Source organism: Gadus chalcogrammus, chromosome 21, assembly GCF_026213295.1.
Source record: "Gadus chalcogrammus isolate NIFS_2021 chromosome 21, NIFS_Gcha_1.0, whole genome shotgun sequence".
Taxonomy (NCBI): Eukaryota; Metazoa; Chordata; class Actinopteri; order Gadiformes; family Gadidae; genus Gadus; species Gadus chalcogrammus.
In genome coordinates, this window is record NC_079432.1 from 11,571,812 (window position 1) to 11,590,074 (window position 18,263).

General features: G+C 46.9%; 1 protein-coding gene across 1 annotated transcript in view; it reads right to left on the bottom strand.

Moving 5' to 3' along the window:
• LOC130374954 (exostosin-1) overlaps nucleotides 1-8,409 on the bottom strand; it is a 162,417-nt gene extending 154,008 nt beyond the window's left edge. Inside the window, exons 1-3 of the mRNA XM_056581935.1 lie at nucleotides 8,107-8,409; nucleotides 7,108-7,639; nucleotides 6,825-7,059 (exon numbers count right to left, since the gene is read on the bottom strand). Coding sequence (XP_056437910.1) covers nucleotides 6,825-7,059; nucleotides 7,108-7,639; nucleotides 8,107-8,409 — 1,070 coding nt within the window. The remainder of the gene's footprint in view (nucleotides 1-6,824; nucleotides 7,060-7,107; nucleotides 7,640-8,106) is intronic.
• Between the last annotated feature and the right edge of the window lie 9,854 nt (nucleotides 8,410-18,263).

Here is an 18,263-nt window from a genome sequence, read left to right on the forward strand (position 1 = left end):
ACACACACACACACACACACACACACACACACACACACCCTCACCCACACCCACACCCACACCCACAAATGCTTATTTTACTTATTTGTTTGATTCGTACGAGTGTGGGCACATACCTCTGAGAGTGTATCCTATACCTTAACCATAATAGATCTTGCTATATCCGCCTACAAGTGTACTTCATGGTATACTGCCCATATGCCAAGATGCTGTCTTCCGCCCCACAATAACTAATAGCCCGCATGTTGGAAATGTCAACTGCAAAACGATGTCTGGTGCTCTTTGAGGATCCACACACCACTCCAGAACACCATTATTATGACCGACAGTTACAATCAGCGCGTGCCCCTCTTTACCAAGACTCCTGTCAGCACCGCCGAGCCAGCCGTCGGATTAGAGCAATAAAACAAGTTACACCACAAGCCCTTTTTCAGTCTTGTGTGTCAGTTCTTCTGAGTTGTTGTGGCTGTTACAGAACTCACATGTCTGGGAAATCTCTCTTGGGGGGGGTGGAACTGGGGTCATGGGTCACGGGTTCGCCCAAATTCACAGGAGGTAAACATCTAGAATATGAAAGCTTATTTTTATTTTTTTAGCATAATTTTGTAAGGTCAAGGTTCCACCTTATGACGCATAGTACATTTTCTACCTGCAAGGCTGGCAAAAACATTAAAAAAAAACGTATGAAAAACATATTTCCCTCACCCCAATTGCAACTCAGTCATTTCCAATTTCCTATCATTGTATAAAACGTCCTGCATTTAAAATATGTAAAAACACACTGCAATTTTATGTCATGGACTGCCAAGAAATTTTGTTAAAGTGGAAACCCCAATCTCTGGTATTGGCAGGACACTAGAACCCATTTTAAAAAACATTTTGGAGAATTATGACCATATATTATCATGACATAAAACATAATACAATTTTCCTTCTCTTTACTTAGACTGTATCACCCAAAAATTATTATATTCAGTAAAAAACTTCAGCAGAGTCAATGAGCTGGGAATCTCCTTCCATTCAGCTACAACCAGCCGGGGCGAACGAATGGCAAAGTTATTGGCATAATAAACAAAATAGAACATCTTGCTCTCATTCGTTTTAATGTAACAGCAGATGTGACTGCTGCAGCACAGTGGTTATTGCCCAACTGAGAAGGACGGAACCAAAAGCCAAACGTACGGTAAATGACATCATCTGGCACCATTTCAGCCAATCAGAAAGCCCTAGTATGTTATGACTATTGGATAGTGTGCCACCAGAGATCGGGCTGCATCCTACGGTTTGATTTGATCTTCCTCTTCATTCTTCTACACCTAATTAGTGGGTCTTTTATTGCTTTAAAGTGAAAGGGAACCCCCTGCTTTTTCAGCAAAGATTTGAAGACTGTGAGGTATAAAGAAAATGTGTTTTGGGCTGAGATCTCTAGGAAGGAGGGGGTGGGTTATCTCCAGGGTATCGGCTCACAGAACCATGTTACACTTTTCATCAAGCGAAAGATGTGCTTTCATAACCGAAGTTAATGAATAGTGCCTATTCCGTTATTTCATTTAACCAACAGCTGAGATTAAATTGATATGCTTTTGTTGCACTGCTGCAGCTGTTGGGCTTCAAGCTAGCAGTCCCTTCAAACTTTGATTGGGTGACCCTGACCTGGATGAGCCAATTAAGAATCTGAATGAATAATAGCCTAATCATAATGACCATAATCAAGGTTTAGGATGACAACTGGGGTCTCATTACTATTAGCAAACAGACAATGTGCATGTCATTTAAATACAGCCAACCAGCCCAGCACGCCTACAGACGGACCGCAGATGGGAACGGGTGGATGCTCCCTTTTTATTATTTTTTCATTTTTCTAATGAATCATCACAGGACTGTTCACTCGTTTACCAAGGCCGGCGCGTACAGACCGAAAGCGCCAAAGCAAACGTACGACCGTAAACAATCCCAAAACGCGCACACACACACACATCGACGCCGTCGTCCACACAGACGCGTTGCTCTCCGTGCAAACACGCGTGGTGCTGAACACACAGACACTCACTGCATTATGTATACAGCGAGACACGCGGGCCCACACCGGAGCCAGCCCTGCATGTCCAACAGGCAGCAGCAGCTGCTCTCAAATCACTATAGCATGGTCCGTTTATCTGGTCCGAGGACCAATGAGAGACGCGGAGAGGCAGATGGACCTCAGATGATCCCAATTATGACTGTGGCTCTTATAAATCAATGAGGCCATCTTAGGAAACGCATTGCTCTGAATAACAAAATGCCAAGAGTTGAACTGGCTTCAGTTTACTTATGCAGTCTGCTATATTGCAAACTCACTAAATGTCAAGCTGAGGAAGTATCCATACGTTACCAACTACCTACCACCCTGACCGGCGCCACACCCACATACACGCAGAGCGCTACCAAGACTCACACACACAGACACACACACATACGCCAACATCGCTACCAACACACACACAACATTCTACCACCAGAAAGAGAGAGAGAGAGAGAGAGAGAGAGAGAGAGAGAGAGAGAGAGAGAGAGAGAGAGAGAGACTCAGAGAGACAGAGACAGAAAGATATTTAGAGGGGAGAGAGAGGGAGACTCAGAGAAAAGAGATAGACAGAGAGAAAGAGAGAGTAATACTCAGAGAAGGAGGGTGGGGGGGAAGAGAGAGAGAGAGAGAGAGAGAGAGAGAGAGAGAGAGAGAGAGAGAGAGAGAGAGAGAGAGAGACACTCAGAGAGCCAGAGAGAAAGAACCTGATTTAGAGGGGAGAGGGAGACTCAGAGAAAGAGATAGACAGAGAGAAAGAGAGAGTAATACTCAGAGAGAGAGAGAGGAGCTGAGAGAGGAAAAGGAAAGCAGTCCAAAGTGCAGAAGAGGATGGAGAGAAGGTGCCTCTTCTAATCCTTTGCCAGATAGGTGAAGAGTGTGTGTGTATGTGTGTGTGTGTGCGTGAGTGAGTGTGAGAGTGCACGTGCATGCGTCAGAATGACAGAGGGGGGGGGGGGGGGGGGGGGGGGGGGGTAACACCAGAGCAAAATCAAAACATTGCTGACTAATATAGACATGGTTCCTGCCACACACACTCCCCTATAGGCTCTGCACATTCCTCAATGTCGGTTTGACAGTGCTGGAAGAGGGAGAAATATCAATTGTATTTATTTATGATGGACTTCCTTGCGTCTCTCAACAAAAGCCGCCTTTGACCCACTATATTTCTCTTAAACAGAGGACTATCGAGAGTGAGCTAGTAGGCCTCAGCCTCATACTGGTAAATGTCAATCCATGTTGTTCCTTTCACAGACCAAAGAAGCCTGTTAATAGCATTTCATTCTCTCATTGCTTGAGTTGCATTGCGTGCGTCAAGACCAGATCGATAGCTTTTTGCTTCTCAAAGCAGCACTAGCCTCCCGTAGCCCAACTCTCTCTCTCTCTCTCTCTCTCTCTCTCTCTCTCTCTCTCTCTCTCTCTCTCTCTCTCTCTCTCTCTCTCTCCTCTCTCTCTCTCTCTCTCTCTCTCTCTCTCTCTCTCTCTCTCTCTCTCTCTCTCTCTCTCTCTCCTTGATATATCAGACGACGTTGGCTGTGAAACAATCTGGCCTTTCAGCATGGAATACGATCTTTAAAGATAAACTTTAAGGATATTTGACAAGAAATGTCTCACAACAGCCCCTACCGACAGCTCTACAGCCATGAGTGTGTGTGTGTGTGTAGTGCTGGGTTGGTTTTCTATCTCCTTCAGGCAGAGTTTGTATGGCATACCTCCTGTCCCCTTAAAAGTGTAATCAAACAGCATAAGCGTATGGTTGTGCACCTTTGGTAGTAAACAAGAATAATGTCCTGATTAGAATGATAAATACTAGTGTGCATTCATGTGTGATTTCATCGATGTATCGTAAAGAGAAATCAAAGTGCAAACATATAAAGTGTTGAACGCGTTTGGTTTAGTGCTTTAGGTGTGTGTGCATGTAAAGGTAACATAAATGTATTCACAGGGGAGGAAAAAGAGAGAAAATGAGAGAGAGGGAAACACAGAGAAGAGAGGCAGAGTTGGCGAATATAAGAAACCACGGGACAAGGCTTATGGTAACTATTCCACATGAAAGCACTTTTAAGAGGTTTTACAAAATCACAAATTTGAACTATACTTCTTGCATGCAGTACAAACACACACACACACACACACACACACACACACACACACACACACACACTCATATATACACCCACATACACACACGCATGGACTCATATACACACACAAAAACACACACACAAACACATACTAACATATGCACACACAAGTAACAACATGCTGTAAAGCAGCATAGACGTTGGTGTACTAAACCATGAAGAGTGTGGTCTATTTAGCTGATTAGTAAATGCAACACATCCTCCTGTGTAAGGGTGTTGGCCTTTATACTCCCTGTTTCGAAACCGTCCTTTGTAGCTACGATAAGATGAACGCCTCCTCAGCGCTGCCTGTGATCTATGCCTCATCCAGGCCCGATCGAGACCTCTGTGAATCAAGGCCCCCCTGTTGCTTCCATTAGGCAAAGTGGTTGTCTGGCTGTTGTTAACCTCAACCCACTCGACCGGACACAGAGAAACAGACTGAACCGCGCCTCCCACTGCGGAGCACACAAGACGCACGATCGCTATCATATCCGTCTCCTTATGATCATTGGGCGGCTTGGTCCAATGGCGAGGGCAGCTATCCAACCGTCCAGCCACAGACGTTCTGGATCCACAGCGGTTTCAGTTCCCACTGGGGGTATGGGTGGAGGCTGGGGGGGCAGTCTCTTTCGCATGCGGAGCCCACTTTGAGTAGCATCCAACGTCGTGCATCTTGATGCCCACAACGAGATCAAGTTGATTGTCGACGGCCACTAGAAAGCAGCACATAATGCAAATAATATATTTATTTATTTGTTATATTTATGAAAGGTACATTTTTTTGGAGGATATATAATGTGAATGTAACATGATTGACGTTGAAAATATATATAAAAATACAATTAATATCCGTTCCGGTATTTTCGATTGCTTTTACAGGTTATAGTTCATTTCCGACCCAGAGAATAGAACGGGAGGAGAACATTTTCATAGGCTCCACGTTTCCAAAGGCTCCACGTTTCCATGGCACTAACATTCACCCGCTCACTTGACAATCACCTTGAGTAGCTGGCATTGAGTTTAAACTCTGCTGCTTGGAAACCTGTGATTCTGGATCCATGGAGGGTTTCCCTTTAGGCATGTGGAATATCTAAGCCTAAAATATGCAACAGATAACTCAACAGCTAGTTCTGCAGTTGCTCCCATTTTGTCTTTACACACACACAAACACACGCACACACATCAGTTTTAACTGTCAGCTCTCTTAAAACAGAAAACAGAGCGACACACACACATTCACACACACACACACACACACACACACGCACACGCACACGCACACACAGACACAGACACAGACACACATTGAAACACACACACACATTCATTCACACACACTCACACACATTATCAAACTTCTTCTTCCAAAGTTACAAAGCTCCTAACTTTCGGCCAACTGCTGAGCTGACAGAACTTGCCTTCTATCAACCGATGACGTGTCTCAAAAAAAAATGTCTCAGTCTAGAAGTGTTACCCCCCCCCACTCATCACCCACACACACGCATACACACACACACACCCCTTCCTTTGCCACCAACATCACCCACACATCGAACCAACCCCACATCTGCTACACCCCCAACCTACCTCCGCCACTGTGCTCCCTCTCACCCATTTCTCTCTCTCCCTCTTGCATCTTTGTTACGATTCGTCTCTTGACACACACACACACACACACACACACACACACACACACACACACACACACAGAAGGATGCCACCATAGGCATCGTCTCCCACAACAGATCTGTGAGGCTTACATGTGAACGTGAAAAAAAGAAAAAAACATAACATGGCATCAGTGCCCCAGCTTCAAACAAAAGCCGTTCCATTCAGAGTGTAGTGCCTTGGAGTCTCACCCAGGAAACAACACGCCCCGCCAGCAGTCAAGTGCAGCCGAGACACTCATTGAGGCGTTGTTGTTGTGGCGGTGGTGACGGTGGGGGTGGAAAACACACCGGGTTGACAAACGAAAAACTAGGGTAAAACGTAGAAACAAGCCAAAAAATAAGTCAGGAATCCAAATTCCCCCACTGATACACCTGCAAAACGCACAGATCTTTTACTGTGACAGAGGAAAAGCTTGGTCATAAGACAGCAAAGGAGGATCCGGGAATCCCTGCTGATGTAAATGCAGGGCATCTGGCCTGGAGCTACTGCACACCCACAAGCAAATAGGACTGAATTGAACGGCACTCTGAAACAGCAAGCCCTACCCTTGTATTGTGCAAAATAAGAGGTACTTAAAGTTGCAATGCTGAACTTCAACTAGTTTATAGCCTAAAAGGATTTGAACATACATATCTGTACTCAATGCTGATCGAGATATCGATTTGGAAAATGTGATCAAGAAAATCACATCCAGCAACCCATCTATTACACAAAAAACTTGTTATCTCTCAGGTTTACGACAACTTCCTGCAGCGGGGTCGTGTCTCACCTCACTACGGATTGACACGCCCCAAACCCCTCGCACTCACGCCACCCACACAGCCGAGCGACACTGAGTCAGTCACTCCGCATCACGCAGTCGCCCTGCCAGTTCGGGCGGAAGGAACAGAGAGTGAAAGCCTCCCGCCTGCCGACTGGGAGCGGCTCAACCTCACACGCCTCCCAACGAGTAACAGAAGGGCCCTTACCTGGTGTACTCTGCGTTGTCCCGGTGGCAGCGGCCGTCCTTGTGCTTCTCCCAGTCCTTGCCGTGCTTGCAGGTGGTCAGCAGCACAATGTCGTCGCCGTTGTGGATGTGATACAGAGCGTTCCGCGTCTCCGACCCGATGCCGGTCAGGTAGCGTTTCCCCTTGAACACCAGCAGGTACTTCCTGTTGGGCGGCACGTCGTTGAGCACCACGTAGCCGCCGCTGCCCCCGCCCCCTCCACCACCACCAGCACCCCCGCCACCTCCGCCGCCGCTACCCCCGCTTTTCAGGGGGTGATCCTTGGAGAAAAGCGGGATGGACACGTCAAAGTTGGGCCGGAAGCTGCCCGAGTCCACGCTGGCCCGGGCCAGCATGGCCTGTCCCGCCTCGAAGCCCAGGTCCTCCGTGTAGTCGGGCCAGGTCCCCGAGTACAGGTTGAAGAGCAGGTGGTTGCGGCCGTCGTTCCAGGTGGGCGTGGCCTGGATGCGGGCGCGCACGCTCTGCACGTACTGCGGCGAGAGCTGGTCCCGGTCCAGGGTGTCGGCGGCGAGCACGAAGAGGCAGGCCCGCGCCGGGTCGGCGGTATGGAAGCGGGAGCCCTCGATGGCCGCGAGCACCTTCTGGTAGCTCTCCGACGCCTCCTCCTGGGCGCCCCGCTGCGGCGGGTAGATGTACACGGAGAAGCCGTGGCGCTGGCAGCGGGCGAAGTCGAAGCAGGTCTCCATGCGGCAGCGCCGGCTCTTGTGGATGTGGTCGCGGATGGCCCGGCGTTCCCGCGGAGACGTGTGCTGGTGCTGGAGGCGCGGGCTGTCCTCCTGCAGGGGGGGGGGGGGGGGACACGCACACACACACACACACACACACACACACACACACAGACACATGTATGTATGTAAACAAAGGCATACACACACACACAAATGCATACACTCGCAGGATGATAGGGTGATTCCATTTGCCCCAATAAACAAATGGATGACATTTTATCACTTCACTATTAACGTAATCCCAGTCTTCTAAAGTACAGTGCAGCCCTACGACAGTGGTGACAACGATGATCAGCGGTCGGTGTGTTCAGACCGACGAAAGAGGATGGCTTATCAGGGGGGGAACTTTTTTGGGGGGGGGACATGCCCCCCCCCCTAGACCCCACATGGACACACCCCCTGTCGATGATCCTCTCGACACACCCATCAATGGTTGTCTTCCATACAGAGCAGCGCATCCACAAGCACACACACACGAGGTACACAGCGTACACCACGCTCACACTAGCACGTACCTCCTGCTCCCCGCCCTCCAGGTAAGGCTCCAGCTGCTGGCTGGACTCGCGCCGGTGCCAGGGCTGTCTGGAGGGCTCCCTCTGGGGCAGCGGGCTCAGGGGCTCGGGCCGGGGCCTCCGGGGGCGGTGCGCCTCGGCGCTGGACTGACTGTAGTCGTACTGGGGCTCCTGGGGGAGAGGCGGGGGCTGTGGCTGGGACTGCGGTGGCGGCTGGAAGTCACCGATCTGCAGCCCCCAGAGGTAGACGAGCAAGACGAGGCCGGCCCCCACAGACACGAGCAGGTAGCGCTTCCTGGCCTGCATGTGTGCTGTGGAGGGGGGACGGGGGGACGGGGGGACGGGGGGGAGGGGGGAGGGGGGGGAGGGGGGGGAGGGGGGGAGGGGGAGGGGGAGGGGGAATAGACTGGATTGGAATGGACTGGTTGTGGCGAGGTGGTAGATGGGGAGGGTGGGAGGGGGGAGTGGGGGAGGGGGGGGGACCGGGGGTGGGGGGGGGGGGGGTCGGAGGAAGGGGTGCACCAGACCAATGAAGGTAGTAAATCAAAACGAGAGAACAACAAGAGAGTGTGCTGGTTGGAGAGGGGGGGTGGGGGGGATTGATGGTGCAGCGAGAAGGATGGAGGGCAGGGGGAGCGGACAGACGGACAGACAGAGGCGACCCCAACGGCAGGCGGGGGGGGGGGGGGGGGGGGGGGGGGGGGGGTGGGCTTGGTCGCTGCTACCCACAGCTTTGCATCCTGGGACTTGAGGTCACTTGAATAAAATAAAAAAGAGTTCATTTGTAACTTTTCGAGAGCAGTGCCTTTTGGATGATAAAATGTTGAGAGCATTATCTGCATTCATTTCAATATAAAGAGGTTGACTGAGGTTGGCTGTTCTACACTTATGCATTGTCCAAAGATATGCCTGGCTTGAAGCCAAAATTCGGTTTCATTCATAAGTATCCTGGATAATGAGTTATAGACTACATTTTTGTTACAGATTATAACAATGAATGGTGGGCCAATAATGCCGGAGTCACCATGTCACACATCACCCTCATGCCCCTCATAGTCCTACCAATGCATTTATACAACGGCTACATTCACTCATAATATTTACAGTTCAGATTATTATGATTGCGCTTGGTCCGATTTTGGTTACCTTCGGATGATTGCTATGATTATTTTTTTATGTGACTTTTTCTACTTTCGATTGAGTTTAAAATGAGTTAAAGAAAATGTGCTAGTCGGAGGTTCGATCTGAAATAACGATCACGACAGATCCATAGGTGTGTTTAAACATTTCTTTTAAAAGGTAATCGAGGAAAGCACCAAGTGAAACATACCTTCTTCAAGAGAACACCTGTAGACGCTGAGATGAGGAACCAACGATGTTCTCTGCCGCCGGAGCACAGCAGATACTCTGACTCCACATACATGGTAGAACTACATTTAACAGATTACATTCCTGCTCACAACGAACCCTAAAACAACGCGCTGTCTTCATCCCCACATGTCCACTTTACAAACTTTTTGGAGGGAAACAACTAGTGCGCAATATATGCACTCCTTCCACCACCCCGAGCCGTTCCTCCGTTTGGCGGGATGATCCGTCGAGTGTCAACACCGCCCCGGCCGGCACATGGGCTCTTGGTTTAGACTAAGATTGGGTCCTCTTGTCAATCATTAGGGCCACGCGACCACAACTATGGCGATCTCCCCCTGCCACGGACCGTTTCAGGACGTTTCGTGCGTGTGTGAGCGGGGACTGAGCAGCCTATAGTTGGTAGTCCCTGCTAAATAAAAGCCCGAAACTCGGCGCAGTGTCTGCGCGTCGCGAACCGGAGCACGTTGGAGGAGACCCGGCATCAGGTGACGTACCAGATCCCGTTAAAGTTAGGGAGCGTTTATGTTGTTTCTTGCGCCGTGTCCCTTGGTCTGCTGTAAAAAAATAAATAAAAAATATTGAACTAATCCTGCCCGTAACGAGTTGTATTTTGGTATCAGCGGTTGAAAACGGGGGGAACGACAATTAGGGATGCGAAGATAACGCAGATCCAGTCCGATAAGATCCAGTGGCTCGCCGTTGTGCAGGAGGCGGCTGGTGATGGTGAAGGACCAAGCAGTGGCTATAATCCGACCGGTGAGTTACCGTGGAGCGGACACGTTATCCCCATTGTGTGTCCCCCCTAAAAGTGTGTGTTCTTGTCGGGCTCAGCCGGTCTGGGTCGGGGCTGCCGCTGCCGCACGCGGGGCGCAGGGCGCAGGTGCGCGGAGGCGGCAGCGCTCACACATCACACGGGGCGCAGAGGGGGATCATAAATAAAAGACTAAGTGATGCGAGGTGCAGAAATATATTTTTTAATCAAATGTGAAAGGAAGCCTGTGGAATATTTTTTTATTGGATGATTATTTATATTCAAAATCAAAGGCGCGTGTCATCACTCATTTGAGTCAGTAGGCCTATGTGAAATGTAATTAAATAAGCGACATCGTTTGTAAGTACACGTTCCGCCTCAATAACCAGATTATTCCCAATATATTTGGCTATGTTTAGCCTATTGTAAATATGTATATTTTTATAAAATAAATGTTTTAAAGTTCAGAACATGAGTTCGTCCAGTTTTCTGCGTGGTCCTACTTTTGTTTTCTCTAGGAAGGGTTCGTCCTTCATTTCAAATCATCTGAACAGCCAATAGGTTTTCCCAAATTTAAATTAAGTTCCACTTTATTAAACCACAGACACCGAGAACCAACATAATGTTTTTAACTGGTTTGATCCGTGGGAGACTCAGAAAAGCTAACAAGAAATGGAGACAGTGAAGTTGTTGTTTTGCTCCATACCCGCTGGTCTACACATAAAGACGTGCCAAGACAGACGCGCTGCTGTTGCGCGTACGGTGGGAGCGCGTCGACAGATTGTGCAACAAACATCGCCATCTGGTGGCTGGTTTGAGTAACAGAAGCACACATCTTAATGTAAAGAGATAAGCTAAATGCCAAACCTCAAATGACATGACATGAAATAAACAATATTTTTATCTTACGGTGTCTAAATATGTGTATTTATGGACACCACAATAAACAAATGTTAGGAGTGCAATGCTTCAGAATAAAAACACCAGTTAAGTTATAACTTTAATGAACTGCTTTTATTGAGAGTTGTTATTTAAAACAAAATACACACTGACTGCCTGACTCCAATTTAACGAAATGGTTATTGATAAATAAGGTATTGTCTCGAATATTAATGTGCTGTGGTTGTTGTTTTGGATTGTGCGTTGTATTTGTCAGGCTTTTAAGGCTTTTATATTTTTATTTAGCTTCGATTGAGAAAATAGAAAATAATGCTCTGTTGGTCCTTGAACTTTTAAATTGGCTATAGCAAAGCTTGTGGTGCTGTGCGTTTCCGATCAACTATGTATAGGTATTAGGTTAAGGAGGTTTGAGGTTAGGTGAGGTTTATTGCATTAGAGATTATAAGTAATGGTGAGGTAAAGGTTAAGTTCACAATGGCAGAAATCAATGCATCATAGTAAACCTATCGTTGATTTCAAATTGACAGGGGGACTACACTGACCAATGTAATGTTTGATCAGTTTACCAGACCAAATTAGGCACTTTTGGCAGCAAAATTTAATATATATAGTACATACACAGAACCAAAAAGAATGAAATGTTAAAATACTATAAACTAAAAAGTGCTGTAATAATATATTAGGCTTCATCAAATATTATAGTACAGCAACCATCAACTACACAATCATTTAACAGTAACACTTCCCCATAGCCAGCCTTGCGTAGAGTATAGGCCAATCAACATAGGCCTCACAACAACCAACTGGAAGGGCCACAAATGTGTTGCAGAACATACTGGTTATTGTAATCTGACTTGAGGTAGACGTTACTGTAGCTAATGTTTTGCTGTTAGGGAAAACCATGTGATGATGGAGCCGCCTGCAACGATAATGAATGCACTGGTCGTTGGAAATGTGGCTCTCCTCGAGGGTACATGACAAGGAGAGAGAGAGAGAGAGGAGAGAGAGAGAGAGAGAGAGAGAGAGAGAGGAGAGAGAGGGGACCGAGAGAGAGAGAGATGAGAGAGAGAGAGAGAGATGAGAGAGAGAGAGAGAGAGAGAGAGAGAGAGAGAGAGGAGAGAGAGAGAGAGAGAGAGAGAGAGGAGAGAGAGAGAGAGAGAGAGAGAGAGAGAGAGAGATGAGAGAGAGAGAGAGAGAGAGAGAGAGAGAGAGAGAGAGAGAGAGAGAGGAGATGAGAGAGAGAGGAGAGAGAGAGAGAGAGAGAGAGAGAGAGAGAGAGAGAGAGAGAGAGAGAGAGAGAGAGAGAGAGGAACAGCAGCCACTAAGAAACCAACAGAGGTGTGAATAGCATTCAGCTACTCGCACCCTTTGAACCCTAGGAGAAGTATCCTGAGAAATAGTATAGTGTACATCTGAGTCGTAATGGGGTAAGACTCAAGTAAACCCTTGTTTACCGTGGCCAATTGGAATCCAGAGTGGAGGAACTGTCTGGTGTTCAGACCTATCAGAATGGGCCGAACTGTGCCCCATCACTGTACTTGGTGTTAAGGGTTAGAAAAGGGAAAATGTTAAATGAAAGGACCAAATGGAATACATTTGGCCAACAAATGAAGCTGATGCAGGCTAGCACGACATGGCTGCTTTCAAATGAGACCTACAATGAGTACGATTGAGCTGATACCAGTTAGGATTGTTCTTTCCTCTCCAACTGGCTGTGCAACGGTGCATCGCAAACTAGCGTAGCTCGGCTGGCTGCGTGGTGTGACTGGGAGGGGTTCAGTTATAAGATGTGATTTTATTGATATATTTTTGAAATCACAATCGCTCAGCATTGACCACCCATGTGTCCAAACCATTTTAAGCTACAAGCTAATAACTACTTAGACATACTCTGTTTTAGCAATTTATTGTCGAGTCATCAGCAGCAGACACACTCAACTAAGGCGACTTAAAAAACTTCAGATACAGGTTTTTGTGGAGCAGGTAAGGTGTAACATGCTTGGCTCTGGCATGAACATAAACTGGGGAGGCCACACGCAGGGTAAAGGTATAACAATTATTTATTAAATAAGAGTGAACAGAAACTAAGGTAAAGTAAATGGGATGTGGTGTAAGTCAGTAATATGTGATGTAACCAAAAGTGTGGTGTGAGATCAGTCATGGGAACAACCAAACAAAAGCCTAAAGCCCGCGGAGGAGAGGAGAGAGCCCTGGGTGTTGGCACGGCAGGTCTTTTCTACACTCCCCAATCAGCAGGGTCATTGCACACACCTGAGACCTGCACACAAGAAAGGGAGGCGACAGAACAGGCAAGCAGCACAAATGGGCGGAGCCTCGAGAGACCCACCTGGGTCGTTACATATCCCCCCCCCTTAAAACAGAAGCCCACCTATGTGGGATTCTGCCACTATTCCAACTACAAAACACAGCATTAATAAAACAGTATTTTTAACCCCACGTGATTAAACTAACAAATCCCGAAGTATTTGCCCACACATACAACACTTCCAGAGCCATGGGCAACCTTGAAAGAACCACATAGGCCTACAATACACACCATTCAGCCCTCCTTACACCCAGATTCCGGACCTCCAACAATTTCCGGCCCCTGGAAAAGTGATCTAAGAAGGACAGGCGTACGAGTCGTTGATTTGGATGTTGCAGTGAATGCAAAAACGTTAACGGATTATGATCCGAGACTGACGACAGGGTGAACTCCCCCACCGACATATACATTGAAGTGTTGCAGAGCCCAAACAAGAGCCAAGGCTTCTTTCTCAATAGTGGAAGAATTGGTTTGGTACTATATAAACTTTTTGGAATAATAAACGGGTCTGTCTATGTTATTCTCATCCACTTGCATAAGGGCCGCACCCGCCCCGACCTGGCTAGCGTCCACCTGAATTTTAAATGGTTGGTCAAGCCGAGGCGCAGCCACGACGGGCGCCGTGTTCCAACAGTAGCTTGACATTTTCAAATGCTGCTTCGCAGTCAGCAGACCACACAAACTGCAAATTGTTGCAGCCCCCTTCTCTCTTCCGACCAACTCTTCCCGTTACTGACCAACTCTTTACTATACCGACCAACTCTTTACCATACCGACCCACCCATCTCCATACCGACCCACCCATCTCCATACCGACCCACCCATCTCCATACCGACCCACCCATCTCCATACCGACCCACCCATCTCCATACCGACCCACCCATCTCCATACCGACCCACCCATCTCCATACCGACCCACCCATCTCCATACCGACCCACCCATCTCCATACCGACCCACCCATCTCCATACCGACCCACTCATCTCCATACCGACCCACTCATCTCCATGCCGACCCACTCATTTCCATACCAACCCACTCATCTCCATACCAACCCACTCATCTCCATACCAACCCACTCATCTCCATACCAACCCACTCATCTCCATACCAACCAACTCATCTCCATACCAACCAACTCATCTCCATACCAACCAAACAATGCGTGGGTCTCCCCAATTCTGATAACTGAGCTGCACAGGTACTTTACACCTGCCAGCAAGATTCTTCCATTTCAATTTAGCACTGCACATCCACACTATGCTCCCAATAGCAAATAGTGGGAATCAAAATGAAAAACTGCTACATACCAATTTCCAGGTTCCAAAATCCCGGACGAGCCCCCATATGCAACATGCTTGGCTCTGGCATGAACATAAACTGGGGAGGCCACACGCAGGGTAAAGGAATAACAATTATTTATTAAATAAAATTGAACAGAAACTAAGGTAAAGTAAATGGGATGTGGTGTAAGTCAGAAATATGTGATGTAACCAAAAGTGTGGTGTGAGATCAGTCATGGGAACAACCAAACAAAAGCCTAAAGCCCGCGGAGGAGAGGAGAGAGCCCTGGGTGTTGGCACGGCAGGTCTTTTCTACACTCCCCAATCAGCAGGGTCATTGCACACACCTGAGACCTGCACACAAGAAAGGGAGGTGACAGAACAGGCAAGCAGCACAAATGGGCGGAGCCTCGAGAGACCCACCTGGGTCGTTACATAAGGGGATAGGCTTCATCCTACTTAAAGATGTCTACATGGTTGTGATGAAACCAACCATCTTTCGACCGGGCCTCAAACACCAGAGCCACTACCCTAGCCTGCTGCCACTTTAGGATTGTGTCACACTCAGTCTGTCATCCAAAACGGAGTGTCCCCAATGCGACTCAGACCCAAGATTGGCTAAGCCTTGTAGTAAAGACAATCTAATCAATTACGTTTTCTCACCTCACCTTACCTCAGTTCAATTGAGCGGGTGAGTCTGTGAATGTGAAAATGTTGCTGACTGCAGCTTAAAGGAACTCAGTTTAGTGCAAGTTGTCAATACTGACATATGCAATGAATAGGCCTATTTGGTCGGCTTTTCCCTCAGGCCTTTAACACATCACCGTCACATTGTTAAGGTTCTCTTACTCAACAGGTACGATCAATAGACTCGCTCCAAGGGAAGAAAAACATCAACAGAGGGTCAATTGAACGTGAGCATATCCTTTTTCCACCTTATTTGTTGAAAGAAAATCTACTTCAGGCACTTTGACACCAAATAAATGCCTATTAGCCATGATAAAGATGTCAGTGACCTCGTTGATGATCCATGCCTCACCGAATGGGAAATGGGAAATTTATTTTTTTGTTAAAGTCAAACAATAACGTTTGGCATCGGTTGCTTGAAGCCAATTGAGGGGAGTTACAAAAGGATTTGTTTTGAACCTGATTGCAGATTATTTTAAAAAGCCTAAATGATTAAATGATCTTCCTGCAGACTTTGAACAGGATCAAGTTTTAATTTGGATGTGTAGAGTGATGCATTGTGGGAAGAGGAATGGTGTCGAAGATCGGCAATGAGCCAGACCACAGGGCTGAAAGTGTTTGCCCACTTCTGCAGCTGGTCATTACAGATGACTTCAAGGACTGCCGAGCTGGGTACGAAGCTCCATTGGGAAGGCTCGCAAATTATGCAACCAGCTGTATTCAATCCAAGCTCCATATTTAAGGATGCCTCTGAGCCGCCGGTTGAGATTCCAGCGTCCGTCTCGGGCCAGTCGACGGTCACGCCTGTAATTGAGGTTGATGCCAGCAGTATGGTAGAACTCTGCTGGGAGGTTCAGGCACACAATGAACTCATCTTCGCTGTTAGAGACAGACAGAGCGAGAGGGGAAACCTTCTTATTGGGTTTTCCCATTGTGGCAGCCGGTGATGGATCACACATCGGTAGAGGAGGTTTCTCAGCTTCTTCTGTGTGGTAGTTCCTACGGTGTCCCCTGACCAGGTGACCAGCTCCAGGAGAAGGCCCAGTCACAACGCCACTGCGGAAGGATTTCTTTGGTGATACATTGATCGATATCTTTATCAATATCTTCTGATATCTTTGATATCAGAGGAACGTTCATTTGAGGACTGAGGTTAACATCACTTGCCCTTTTTATCCTACATTAGTCTCACTCCTCTGGGTGGTATTGTGATGTGCTCACAACAAGGGAGATGAAGAAATATGTTAAAATAAAAGTTAAAATATATAAAATGTAAAAGAAAGCATAGTTTGTGTAAGCCTTGCATAGTATAGACTAGGAGGGGATGCTAAATATTATCAGATTGCATCCGTTCATCTTTGGTTCCTCCTCGTTGTAATTCCCAATCTCTTCATGTGAGCTGTGGACATTTGTTAACGGTCCCCGGAGCAAGAAGAAGAAGAAGAGGATGTGCAGTAGGGCATGGATATCCGAAACTCTTGTCCCCTTCCACACTTTCAATACGGCCTTTACCAGGATTCAGTTCTCCGTCGTTGAGAGGAAAAGGGAATAAGGTTACTAGTCTATGACTTCCTACTGCTAAACGGTAATGTCCTACCGGGCCCCTCCCTCTGACAAAGCTATAGGTCTGACAGCTGTGACGGATCACCATTATTGTTCTGCATGCATCAAGCCTAACCTGTGGTCATTAGCAAGGGTGGGCTAACGACTGTATTAACCCACATCCTCCGATCATACCTAATTCCTATTTCATCTATCTAAGTTTAACTATTCAAACTTTATGCCTAATATTACATCTGTTCAAGTTTACGGCTGAACTTGAGCCTTTGTAAAGTCATGTATAATATATTAGGTTGGTATTATTCCGAGGGTTAGGGTCAGATCTCCATGTCTTTATAGTGTACAGTGATCGGGTGTATCCACTCTCAACAGGAAATCGTTTTTGGATGTTGTAATGTAAACAAAAGCTGGGCCTAGGAGTTTATAATGGACAAAGTACACACTAATTACATTTCGATTGACCAACAGCGGTGGATGGACAGTTAATGGTTCCACATTGTAGGTTTAATATAACTTATCTAGACCTAATCTGACATTGGTTCAGATCAATATGTTTTGAAGAGTTGTGAACAGTGACGAGAGAATGGGTTTGGAGTTTGTAGCAGGCATTACAAAGTTTTAGATTGTTTGCTCTTCAGCAATTTTTTATTTTTTCTCAAATAAGACATTTTGTTTCACTTTTGAAATCTTCTCTTGGTATGCTCTGTGGGAGAGTCATCTAAATGCTAACGATGTAGACTGAGTCCAATCTTAGGCTGGTAGCATGTAATGCTGAGGTTTAGACACACACACACACACACACACACACACACACACACACACACACACACACACACACACACACACACACACACACACACACACACACACACACACACACACACACACACACAAACAAGTACACAGTGGATTTGCAAGTAGAAAAATCAATAACCTTGTTCTGCTGTGATCGTGCACCATTGCATCAAAAGTGGCAGCCTAACAGCTAATTTAAAACAACTAATGTAAAACGTATGCATTCACAATCAAGCACACACACACACCGAAGGCAGCCAGCTGGTGTGCATTGTGCATATACACAAACAGCACGACACACATTTTATAAACATCTGGTGCTATTCAAACTATAATACTGGGTTAAATTTGCCATTATTAACAATTAATAATTAAAAGTCTTGACAGCTGGATTCCCTGTTACTCATTTGAGTCCAAAGCTCATTAACTCAAATATTTCTACCACGTCCAATAAAATGAAAGAGGGAGTAGCCATATCTGTTCT